General features: G+C 37.2%; 1 protein-coding gene and 1 long non-coding RNA gene across 26 annotated transcripts in view; one reads left to right on the forward strand and one right to left on the reverse strand.

Annotated features, from left to right (window-relative positions):
- KCNMA1 (potassium calcium-activated channel subfamily M alpha 1) overlaps positions 1 to 12,877 on the reverse strand; it is a 770,960-nt gene that overhangs the window by 20,720 nt on the left and 737,363 nt on the right. For all 25 annotated transcript variants that reach the window (XM_030799216.1, XM_012502971.2, XM_012502968.2 and 22 more), the window contains one exon: positions 1,233 to 1,427. In XM_030799216.1, the coding sequence (XP_030655076.1) occupies positions 1,233 to 1,427 (195 nt within the window). The remainder of the gene's footprint in view (positions 1 to 1,232; positions 1,428 to 12,877) is intronic.
- The window catches only part of LOC105739015, a 97,064-nt gene that overhangs the window by 2,250 nt on the left and 81,937 nt on the right, over positions 1 to 12,877 (forward strand). Inside the window, exon 2 of the long non-coding RNA XR_001114867.2 lies at positions 11,488 to 11,706. This is a non-coding gene — a long non-coding RNA (uncharacterized LOC105739015). The remainder of the gene's footprint in view (positions 1 to 11,487; positions 11,707 to 12,877) is intronic.

Consider the following 12,877-nt stretch of genomic DNA (forward strand, 5'->3'; position numbering starts at 1 on the left):
AGGTAGATGTTACCTGTATTATAGGAAGGGCACTGGGCACTGCGGGATGGCTTCACTGGGTATAAAATGTCTTTGTCCTTCCAATCATTGGAATTCTCATATTGGTCTCATACTAAAGAACACTGATGGGACCAAATCTTACCATTATCTAAAGTCTTTATCCTAATCAAGTACATCAATAAGTAAATGATAGGTATAAAGAGCCACTAGCTATGAAAATTCCCTTTCGAAAAAAGCCTAGTCTAACATAGGTCCCAGCCCATGATCAAACTAAAATATGGGGAAGTATGCAGCATTGTTTCAGAAAAAACAGAGACAGACCCTTTCATTGGCTCCTTTTCCACTATTTAGTCTTTCTGGGCAACACTATCGTTTGTGTAACAGGTTTATCGGTTTCTATGACTTATGGCTGCATCTCTTAAATGCATCTGTGGGGTTGGGCTGGGAATAAGGGCAAAGACAGCACACTTCTGTCACAGTGCCTACACTAGGCAGGTACATGGAGTCAGAAGGGAGACGCTGGCCACTTCCGTCACAGGGAGGACATGAGGGAAGGTGACTGGGTCCACTCTCAGAAATTACAACATCTAGGTTTTGATTTACAGGCATTAAAGGATCCCCATAAGATTCTGTTTGTTTGGCCGGCAGTTCTGGGTACACCTGACTACTGACTACCCTGGTGCTTTGAAAACCATGAGTGCCTGGGTCATATTCACATATAAAAACTAAGAAACCTGCAGGCTGAGGCTGGCCACCTCCATGTGCTATTAATGTACAGTTGGGTTGAGTATCCCTAAGCTATGCTAAGAGCCTGTGGAAATATTTCCCAACCTTGGCTGCATGCTGGCATCACCTGCTGCCTCCCACGTTGTGCAGAGGATACGTGAAGAGAACACCAAGGAGGGAGAAAGCCCACTGGCTCTGAAGCCAGGATGCCTTGGTGCAATTTCCCGATAGGTCCGGTGCTCATTTTCTCTGGGCCTCAGTTGACTTAGAAGGTGTAATACTAGAACTGACATCAAAGGGTTGCTATGAAGATTAAAATGAATGACTATGCATAGAGCAAAGTGCCTGATACAGAGTAAACTATAAATAAATATCACCTCTTACAGTTATCCACAATAGGAAGGAGAAAAGACAGATGCCTAGCTTGTCACATCTGACACCACGTTCTTCAGGATCAAGCTTTTCCCAAACAGCAAGCTCAGGTGACCTTGGTGCTGTGGACTCACCCCTAAGTCCGCAAATGGCCCATCGAGCAGAGCTAACTGGGCCACGCGGCAGCGGTCCCTATTGGCCAGTGTCTGCGGGGTGCTGTAGCCACCTCTAAGGGCGTTCTCCTCAGCAATCAGAGCCTCCAGCTCCGGCGTGGCTCCTCCAGTCACCAGGGTCCGTATCAGGGTGAGGATATTGTCATTGAAGTATGTCTGGGGAAGGAGAGAAAGTGGGGGAAAAGTTCTTTAAGCAAACACCCTAAAGTCATGACAGCCGACATCCAAATTACAACTTTTCTTGGTATCTCCTGTTTAAAGTTCTGGCCTGTCTCTTCAAATAATTTTATGTGGGAAGTGAAAAGACAGCAGCCTCCAATTATTCCATTATTTTCTCTCTTGCTTGGCTCTGCCACGACAGCCTGACTTAAAAAACCCAGTTCAGGGGATTTTTAGTAAAGGGCTCAAATCTGAATAATTAGTGTTTGCCATAATTGGTTTTAGTAGGGATACAAATATTGCCTCCCCCTCCTCAAGTCTACATGTCTACTATGAGACTCTGGACACATATAATAAAATGCAGCCTGCCCCAGCTACTAACCCAAGCAGCATTGTCTTGAGGCCCTGTCACCCATGTGCCAGGAAGCTTCCTCCCCACGACAATGGCAAAACCTTTCATTAATGCCACATGCTCAACAATTTATCACATGCGTTGATAACTGTCTAACTCAGAAATCTCGATCAATTAAACATGCCGGATAAATTTATGACAAGGTGAATGTCCTGGTAAGTGTACTTTGGCTTTTGTTTTCTAAAATAACCTCAGTAGTCTGAGGCAAATATCACTTATTAAAGAAGTTTCCCTCTAAGTGTACATTTGTGTCACACCTGAAACATAACAGGATCTGTCAGGAACAAAACAATGGGAGTTTAAAAAAATTAATAGGATGTCAAATAAAGGAGCTTTAAAAGGTATTTGTCACCAGCCTAATTTGAGAAATTCTCAGGTAAGGGTGTGCATTCCATTTTCCTATGTAAGTAGAAATCAAGCAGGCTAAAAAACTCAAATCAAAGTTTGCCTGTGGCTTTTGAGGATGTACTTTGGAAAGAGGTAAGGAAAGATGCAATTGCACCTCAGCAGCTTCTTAGAGAGTTTACCTGGCAAGGCATAGTAGGGAACAAACCAAGTAAGGGTGAGCTCAAGTTCCCACCCCAGGTTTGCTAACTAGTTCTATGTCTTGGAGGTTGCCTAGTCATTCTGGGCTTTGATTTTTCTCATCTGTAAAATAAGAGTGGTCATTAAAACCAAATTTATATTCACATAATTCCATGAGGACTTCTGAATTAAGATGATAGTTACTAGTGGGGCTGGATTCACAATCCTCATTGAAATACTTACAAAAACACCCAATGTGATACAAAATTCCAACTGCAAAAGAAACTAGGAATGTTATCCATGGCCTGCCAGACCCTAAAGGAAATTTATGCTCAGGGTTAAGATATGCCCTTAGGCACAGAAGCAGAAAAAGGATACTTAAAGTAGGATATGTTGCTGGAGAGGTTCTGGGATCCAGGGATCCACAGCTGGGCTGAGGGGTTTAATGCTGACTTCACCTCTCAGAAGCTGTGTGACCTTGGAAAGTTATTTAACATTTTTGTGCCTCTGTTTCATGATCTATAAAATGTAATAATAGAGTGCTGTGGGGCTCTATGACCTACCCATGAAGCACTTAGAAACATGCTTGGTGCATAGCAAGCACTGATAAACATTTTGGCCTCATATCAGAGACACGAGGCCTTTGCCAAGGAGAAGAACAGTCAGCTCCATTCCCAACCTTCCTTTGAATTTTTCATCTTCCTTTTTTTCTTTGAGGGGTGGGGAACTCAGGGCTTTAAAAACCAAGCAAGGGATTTTAAACTCGATGTGGTAGAAAATGGGAGGTCAGCCAAGCGTGGTGCACACCTGTAACCCCAGAACTTTGGGAGGCCAAGGTGGGAGGATCATTTGAGGACAGGAGTTGGGACCAGGCTGGCCAACGTGGTGAATCCTAGTCTCTACTAAAAATAAAAACATTAGCTAGGCACAGTGGCGGGCACCTATAATCCCAGATCCTTGGGAGGCTGAGGCCGGAGAATTGCTTGAACCCAGGTGGCAGAGGTTGCAGTAAGCTGAGATCATGCCACTGCACCCCAGCCTGGGTGACAGAGTGAGATTCTGTCTCAGAAATATAATGAATAAAATACTTAGAAGTAAATATACTGAAGGAGGAACAAGACTGGTATACTGCAAACTATAAAATATTACTGAAAGAAATTAAAGAAGATCTAAATAAATGGAAAGACATCCCATGTTCATGGATTGGAAGACTTGATTAAGAAGACTTGATTAAGATGGAATACTACCCTGATTTTCAGATTTTATGTAATACCTATCAAAATCACAAAGTCCATTTTTTTGTAAAAATGGAAAAATTGACTCTAAAATTGCAACAGACCCAAAATAGCCAAAGCAATCTTATAGTCTTATAAAAGAAAGACAAAGTTTGAAGTTTCATACTTCCCAGTTTCAAAACATACTACAAGACTATAGTAATCAAGACAGTAATGGCATAGGATAGACCTATAGACCAATGGAAAATAATTGAAAATCCAGAAATAAACTCATTCAGCTATGATCTATTAATTTTCAGTGAGGGTGCCAAGACCATTCAATGGAGAAATTAATATAGTTTTTTAAACAAATGGCATAGCAACAACTGGGTATCCACAGGCAGAGGAATAAAGTGGGACATATACCTCACACTATATGCAAAAATTAACTCAAAAGTGGTCAAAGATCTAAATGTAAAAGCTAAAACTGCAAAATGCTTAGAAGAAAATATAGGAGTAAATCTTTATGACCTCTGATTTGGCAATAGTTTCTTAGACATGACACAAAAAGCATAAACTACGAGAAGAACAGATTAAATTGGACTTCATAAAAATTTAAAAAATGTTTGTGCTTTGAAGGACACTATCCAAAAAGTGAAAAAAACAACCTACAAAATGAGAGAAGATGTTTTCAAATCATATATCTGATAAGGGTCTAATATTCAGTATTAAAAAGCCTTTTATAACTCAACCAAAAAAGATAACCCAATTTTTTAAAAGGGCAGAAGACTTAAACGTTTCTCCAAAAAGACATAAAAATGGTTAATAAACTTATGCAAAGAGGTTCAACAGCTCTAGTCATCAGAGAAATGCAAATCAAAACCACAGTGAGATATTTCACACCTACTAGAATAGCTGTAATAAAAAAGACAAATGACAATAACAAGAATTGGTAAGAATAAGGAGAAATTGGAACTCTCACACACTGCTGGTGGGAATGTAAAGTGGTGCAGTTAAGGGAGGAGACCACCCCTCACATTGTCTTATGCCCAATTTCTGCCTCCAAAGAAAGAAAAAGTAAACACTAAAATGCAGAAATGAAATCCACAAGCAGACAGCCCGGTGCCACACCCTGGGCCTGGTAGTTAAAGATTGACCCCTGACCTAATTGGTTATGTTATCTACAGATTATAGAGATTGTATAGAAAAGCACTGTGAAAATCCGTATCCTTTTTTGTTCCAATCTAATTACCAGTGCATGCAGCCCCTAGTCACGTATCCCCTGCTTGCTCAATCGATCACAACCCTCTCACGCACACCCCCTTAGAGTTGTGAGCCCTTAAAAGGGACAGGAATTGCTCACTCAGGATGCTCAGCTCTCGAGACAGGAGTCTTGCCAATGCCCCCAGCCGAATAAACCTCTTCCTTCTTTAACTTGGTGTCTGAGGAGTTTTGTCTGCAGCTCGTCCTGCTACACAGTCACTTTGGAAAACAGCTAGGCAGTTCCTCATATGTTTGAACATTGTGTTGCTATATGACCCAGGAATTCCACTCTTACAGTATATACCCAAGGTAAAAATGCATGTCCACATGAAAATGTGTACACAGATGTTTATAGCAGCATTATTGGTAATACCCAAAAGGTGAAAATAACCCAAATTTCCATCAGCTAATGAATGCATACACAAAATGTGTTATATCCATGCAATGAGTATTATTTGGCTGTAAAAAAGAGTGATGCAATGATACATGCTACAACATGGATGAACCTTGAACACATTTTACTGAGAGTCTATCAGATGAACCACCTCTGATAACTCAATGTCGGTTCTTTTCTATTTCCTTAAGTGTCGGCCAGTCTGAGAAATAAAGGGAAAGAGTACAAAAGAGAGAAATTTTAAAGCTGGGTGTCTGGGGGAGACATCACACGTCGGCAGGTTCCATGATGCCCCCTGAGCCACAAAACCAGCAAGTTTTTATTAGCAATTTTCAAAGGGGAGGGAGTGTACGAATAGGGTGTGGGTCACAGAGATCACATGCTTCAAGGGCAAAAAAAGATCACAAGGCAGAAGGTCAGGGTGAGATCACAAGTTCAGGGCGAAACTAGAATTACTAAGGAACTTCCATATCCTTCTGTGCAGGCGTTGTCATTGATAAACATCTTAACAGGGTTCAGGAGCAGAGAACCGGTCTGACTAGAATTGGCCAGGCTGGAATTTCCTAATCCTAGCAAGCCTGGGAGTGCTGCAGGAGGCCAGGGCGTGTTTCATCCCTTATCTGCAACTCCATAAGGCAGACACCCCCAGAGCGGCCATTTTAGAGGCCCCTCCTGGGAATGCATTCTTTTCCCAGGGCTGTTAATTATTAATAATCTTTACTGAGGAAAGAATTCAGCAATATTTCCCTTGCCTGTTTTCAGTAATAAGAGAAGTATGGCTCTGTTCCGCCTAGCCCACAGGCAGCCAGACTTTAAGGTTATCTCCCTTGTTCCCTGAAAATCGCTGTTATCCTGTTCTTAAGGTGCCCAGATTTCATATTGTTCAAACACACATGCTTTACAAACAATTTGTGCAGTTAACGCAATCATCACAGGGTCCTGAGGCAACATACATCCTCAGCTTACGAAGATGATGGGATTAAGAGATTAAAGTAAAGACAGACACAGGAAATTATTAAGAGTACTGATTGGGGAAGTGATAAATGTCCATGAAATCTTCATAATTTATGTTCTTCTGCCATGGCTTCAGCCAGTCCCTCCGTTTGGGGTCCCTGACTTCCCGCAACAAGAGTCCATTTATATAAAATATCCAGAAAAGGCACGTCTACAGAAATAATGAGTAGATCAGTGGTGGCTTAGGGCTGGTGGGGTGATGGGTAGAGTTGTAGGGGAGGGGAGGATAACTAAAATACAAAGTTTCTTTTTGATGCCATGAAAATGTTCTAAAATTGACTGTAGTGATGGCTGTACATGTCTGTGAATATGCTAAAAAGAAAACCACTGAATCGTACACTTCAAATGGATGAGTTGTATGGTATGTTGTGTCTCATTTTTTAAAAAAGAAATAGTTAAAAGACAACTAAATTTGCACTGGCCAACTTTTTAATCTAAGAAGCCATGAGTATTAGAGCTCAAAATTACACACACACACACACACACACACACACAATTAGTGATATAGAAGTAAAACCAGGAAGTTCTAAGCTAAATAGAGAAAGATATAGGGATTTTTGTTTGTTTGTTTAATAAGAGTGCTGGTTGATACTGAGAAAAAGACAACAGAGGTCAAGTGATAAATAGTAAATATTTACAAATCAAAGTTGTAAACAAAATGCAAGCATGTAAAACAAGCAAACAAAAATAACCTGTACTGAGCTGGGAAATGAATCTAGGATGCAGATCAAAAGCATTCAGCAAGTTAATGTGGCCAACTCCTAGACCTGTACTTGGTGAATATTTGAATTCGAAATATTAAATGGAGAATAAAAATGACCTAAAACAATGCTGTAAGAAATACAAGCATAAAATGAGGCTAGGCTGAAGCTTCTCTAGAAAATGTAAGAGGAATGTCAAAGGAATTTTGACAGGACACATTTGTTCCAAAAATTCTACATACAGCTAAATTGCCAATAATTTGTGAAGGCAACTGAAATATTTTTTGACTCTTTGCATACATAAGGATTTATTGATTTAATTTTTTTAAATACTCAGAAACAAAAATTAGCTTCTTTAAAGATAATTTTAAACCCTTAGTAACGAAAATATGAGCAAATTTGGTTTACTGTTAAAATATATTTAAAACAGAATTGTAAAAGATTGTTGTATATATTATTACAAAATGGAATGCAAATGTCAAAACTAATTATTAAAAAAATGACAAAACTAGCTATTAATATAGTATTGCTAAAATTATGTTTTAAAGTCAGAAAAATGAGATGAGATAGAGATGATGATGGAAGTAAACGCATGAAAATTGCCTGATCTTATACAAGGAGGAATCAAGAACTACTAAATTTTTCTAGACAATAATACTTAGAAAATACATCTATAGAATGGCTGGTAACAACTAACTAGAGTTAAAAATAGAATGGAAGGTTTACACTACAGAAAATAAGCATACAAAATACAGTCCACATACCAAAAGATGGATCATAAAACATATAATTATGATAGAAGCATGTAAAAAACATAATGCAAGACTATAGCATCTTATGTTATATAACTAAACATAAATGAGCTAAATGATCCTATAAAATGGCAAAGATTTTCAGACTTGTTCAAATGCCAAAATCAAACTCTGATATCTTTAAAAGAGATAAAGGGAAGAAAAAAAGTATACTTCAAAGAAAAATTTTAAACTATTATGTTAGATAAGTTAATTTTATATTCATAGTTGACACAATAAAGCTGTAACTTTTTATGGACAAATATTATAACTGAAATATAGAAAGCAAAACTAATTAGAATTACACTAGAATAAATCTGGACTAAGGGTAATATGTGAAATATTCCCACTATCACTGTTTTTAGCTTTTACAGGTCAAATAGATCAAAAGATAAGAAAATTGAGGATATAATCAGGTTGATTTAGTGTATTTTTGCTAAACTTTGTAACAACAATTACAAAAAAAGATCAATGGCTAAAACCATCAAATCTCAATACATATAACAAAGTATAAGCTGTATAACCTACATTTTAAAAATTAAATACAATATAATAGAGGCAAAAGTAAATATTCCAGAGCATCAAAAAAATGTTGTTAAGTATCCTATAACTACTAGGTCAAGATGGAAATCAAACTTAGAATATGAAATATTTTAAAATTAAAAAATATTTGAGAATGACATATAAAAATATCATGTCTTGAGGCCAATGCTATAGAGACAAATTCAGAGCCTTTAATGCTATTATTAAATACAACAGAATTATAATAAGTAAAATTAAGTATTGAAAGAATTCTTTTTTTAAAAAAAAGCAGGATGAAAAGCGTCAGTTAATGAATTAGCAAGAGGATATTTAGTGAATTGTTAAATTCGAGAAATAATTCCTTGAAAAAATAAACTTATGACAATATAACTGAAAAAACACAAATAAAATTAGAAATAAGGAGAATAAAATGTCAGATACATAGGAGAATTAACACTATTATTCCAGATACTCTCTTTAATACCAATCACTGGACATGAATAAGAATCACTATTTTTTTAGGCAAAAAGCAAAGTAGTAATCATCTATGAAGAGACAGAAGACAGTATTAGGAAAAAATTAAAATTCCATGTTCCTTAACATGTAAATAGGCCATTTAATGTCATTTTTTCTAGTAAAATTTTTTTTTCTAGTAAAATTGTTGTTTGATATATTCCTAATTACAGATTTGAATTGGACTTTTTAAAACTTGATAAAATTATGCTAAATTTCCCCTGGAAAGAGTCGTACAAAATTGTCCTCTCATGTAGTATAGTAAATTTTAAAGACTTCCTAACCAAATATTGTAGACAATGTGAAAAATTAGAAGATCAACCAGAATGGATTTATGAGAACCATAGCTTAGTAGGTATAAGACCTTAATACAAAAGTTGGCAAATCTGACTCTTGGGCCAAATCTTGCTCTGCCATCCATTACTTTTTTTAAATAAGGTTTTGTTGGGACCCAGCCATGTCCATTTGTTTATATATTGTCTAGGGCTGCTTTGGTGCTAACAAACTCAGAGTTAAGTAGTTGTGACAGAGACTATGTGGCCCTCAAAGGCTGAAAATATTTACCATCTGGCTCTTTACAAGAAAGTTTGCTGTATAATAAGGAAAGCGTTGCATACCACGGGGAAGGGATTTTACTCAATGAATGGTTTCGGGGAAACTGGCTCACTGATAAAAATTTTTCAACAATATGGTAATGATTAAACAATGGTTCTCTGACGTGACTTACATTGTACAGACATCAATATTGTGCGTTCAGATAATATTAAATGGCATGGTAATAATTATATAATACTAAAATGTTTTTTAAAAGGAGGATCCCCAAAACATCATGAATCACAATTCTTGTTAAAAATGCATACCTGCAAAACTATTGGCTGGGGAAATTAACTTTTTCTGTATTTAAAATTTAATTTTAAGAGGACCCACTTTTAAATATTGAATCTTTATGGTACTGGGTTTTAAGTTTTAATATTACTTTTAATTGGCTTTTTCATACTAATGATTCCTTTTAATGTTTTCAATTATCTAATGTTTATAAAATGTAGAGATCATTTTTATTATTAAACTTGATAATACACACTGTTTCATAATATAACAAATCATGCACTTATTACTTTTTGAATTATTTTTTAAATATAAAACTTCAATGTTTAATGGAAAACTATCAGAAAAATGATATCCTGTTTATTATTATGGTCACTCATATTTATTTCTACCATAAAGTATTACAAAAAGTACATAATGCTCTGATTTGGGGACTTCCAGAGGGAAAAATAACGCATACCTGAACTGATAGATATGTTTATGTGAAAGTAACTGTAAGTAGTACACAAAAGTTCTACTTAGTAGTTAACTCTTGGTTTTAGAATTGTGGGTTTTTTTCCTATAATTTTATTTTATATATTTTCTGCTGTGAAAATACACTTATTTTAAATTTCTGTAAAAAGAAAGTAAATGTTACTAAATAGTTAAAGGCAAAAAATGTAGCCACAAACAACTTCACAAAAATATAGCAAACTGTTTAATCTCAAGATGCTTGATAGTTCTCATGTTCAGCATGCACTTTTTACGCATAAAAACTATGAATTCACTATATAAAATATGTATTTACATCATTATATACAGATTAAAAACTGATATGCTTCAAAACTATCATAAACACAGTTAAAGGGCCTCCTAGGAAAAATGACAATCGGCACTTGCCATAATGCATGAGATGGCTCAGTATAATGAGAGTGTGGATTGGTAAAATTGTTTCTTGGAGATATCATGACAATATGTATCAAGAAATTTTAAAATGTCCATATTTGTTTAAAAAAAAAACCAGTACATTTGCCTCAATATAATAAGTTGCTACTTGTTCAAAGATTTATGTACAATAATTTCTATTACAGGATTAATCATTACTATAACAAAAATTTTAAAAAGCTAAATAGCCAACAATTTAGCAATAAATAGATTCTGGAACATCCACAGACTGGAATCTCATAAAGTCCTATGGAGGCTCTGCAAATCATGACACCTAAGAAAATAATAAAATACTCTGGATAAAATATTAACTGAAAAGGGAAAAAATAACCAACCTATAAAATGAGATAATTCTGTATTTATCTATCCATTTGGAAGGAAACACACCAAAATATTAACCATGCTTATCCTTGGTGTTGGAAACATAGGCCATTTATATTTTCTTCTTTATATGTTTTCTTTTTATTTTTATGTTTCTTCTTTATATGTCTTCTTTTATATGTTTCTGTGCTTTCCTAATTTTCATCAAGAAGTATGAATAACTGTTCTAATAAAAACACAGTCAATTTTTTTTAAAACAAAAGGCACTATAGGTTATCCATTGCAATGATAAATCTAGAAGGTCAGCCTGGGAGGTTTTTTGTCAAGTCTTTGGTAATTGACCCTAACATGTTCCCACTTCTGTGTTGAAATCAGTTATACCCAAATCTTTTTGATCAGTCACTGACATTTATTGAGCACCTACTAATTGCTGGGCCTTGGTTTAGCCTGAAATTGTGTGAAAGTCAAAGAGTGCATGACTTTTAGAACTGCTCATCAATAGGTACAATTTCAAAGTCAGTTCCAGGGTTTCACAGGTGTCTGAACAACTCTGGGGCCACTCATATCTCTGAGCATAATTGTCTGCTCTCTGAGCTGGCACTGCATCCCAGATGGCTCTCCTTGATTTTTCCATGCAGGCATCCAGGAACAGAGCTGTGGGGCAGCAGAATCTGTGATGACAGAGAATGATGATGTATTTTTGCCAGCAGATGCTTTTGCTCCTGTTTTGATACCCTGATATTCAGATGCAGAGAAGGACTCTGAGCATTGCTGACGGGTGTGTTCTGCACACCTATGTCTTCAGGATCTGAATAATTTGGTGGAAAGACAATACCTTTTCTGGAAAAGGGCGTCAGGTCAGTCATATTGGAGGGTGCAAATTTCTTTATGTGATGGGAGTGACGGTTGGGGTAGGGCACTTCACGGAGCATTCAGCAGTCTGCAATTAAGCATCACTCCAGGGCTTTCTGCATAGGTGATGGCTGTTTCTGCATCATGGGACAAACCAGGTGCTAGAACTTCAAATACCAATTACCAAAGGCGCTTCCTGTGGAGGAAACCTCTCTACAACTCACCTGACCCAGAAGGCACACATTTTTTTCTGGGTTAACATAAATGCTAAAATTGAAGGAATACAGCATACTAAAGGCAGGATCATGTAGGTGAGATCCTTTGCCTCCTAAGCTTTTGTCCTGCCAGTGTTTTCTGTGCCTTACCATGATACCTGTGCTAGGAGCCTTCTGGGAAGCTCTTGTATAGAACCTCCAACTCTGGCAGGGTTAGTCTTCAGGGATGCTTCAGGCAGAGACCTTCTCAATAGCTATCCTTGCATCACATGGACATTTGGGAGTATAAGACAGCTGAGTTAGGATCCTGTTCAGAGACTAGGATCAGGCGACCTTGCATAGTCTAAGGAAGACAGGAGTCCCTCTTCCCACTGCCAAGGACAAGTTTGCAAACCTGACTAGCAAAGCTCTTCTTCTGATTAAGGCAACATGGCCCCCTGGTTATGAGTACAGATTTCCAAATCCAATTAGTGTGGCTTTTAATGCCTGCTTTTCTATCCAATAGCCACAACAATGAAAAAGTTGCCTAACTTTTCTCTGCCTCCAATTCCTCATCCATATAACAGAGATGAAAAGACAAGACAAAACAAAAATTTATAGATTAGAGTTAAATGAGAATATTTGTGAAACTTCTGATAGACAAAGCATACTCAAAAAATGGGAATTTATAAAAAGAACCATCAACTAGCAATGCAACCAATTTAGACAATTCCCTCTCCCGGTGTCTCGGCGTTCTGATTCTAATCTCTGAGAGCTGGCTCAGAACACAAGGGTGGCCCTCTTGGCCTCTAAAGTTTGATGATTCTCAGGTCCTGTAAAAGGACACTGAGGAAACCATGAAATGCCAGGGGAGGGACCAAGGCACTGTAACAGGGAAACCTGAGCCCACAGCGCCATCTAGCCTGCTTGGCCCACGCCCCGCTGTGCCTTCAAGTGCAACCCGCCCCAGCATCCTCCTCTT

The sequence above is a fragment of the Nomascus leucogenys genome, chromosome 18 (assembly GCF_006542625.1).
Source record: "Nomascus leucogenys isolate Asia chromosome 18, Asia_NLE_v1, whole genome shotgun sequence".
Classification (NCBI taxonomy): domain Eukaryota; kingdom Metazoa; phylum Chordata; class Mammalia; order Primates; family Hylobatidae; genus Nomascus; species Nomascus leucogenys.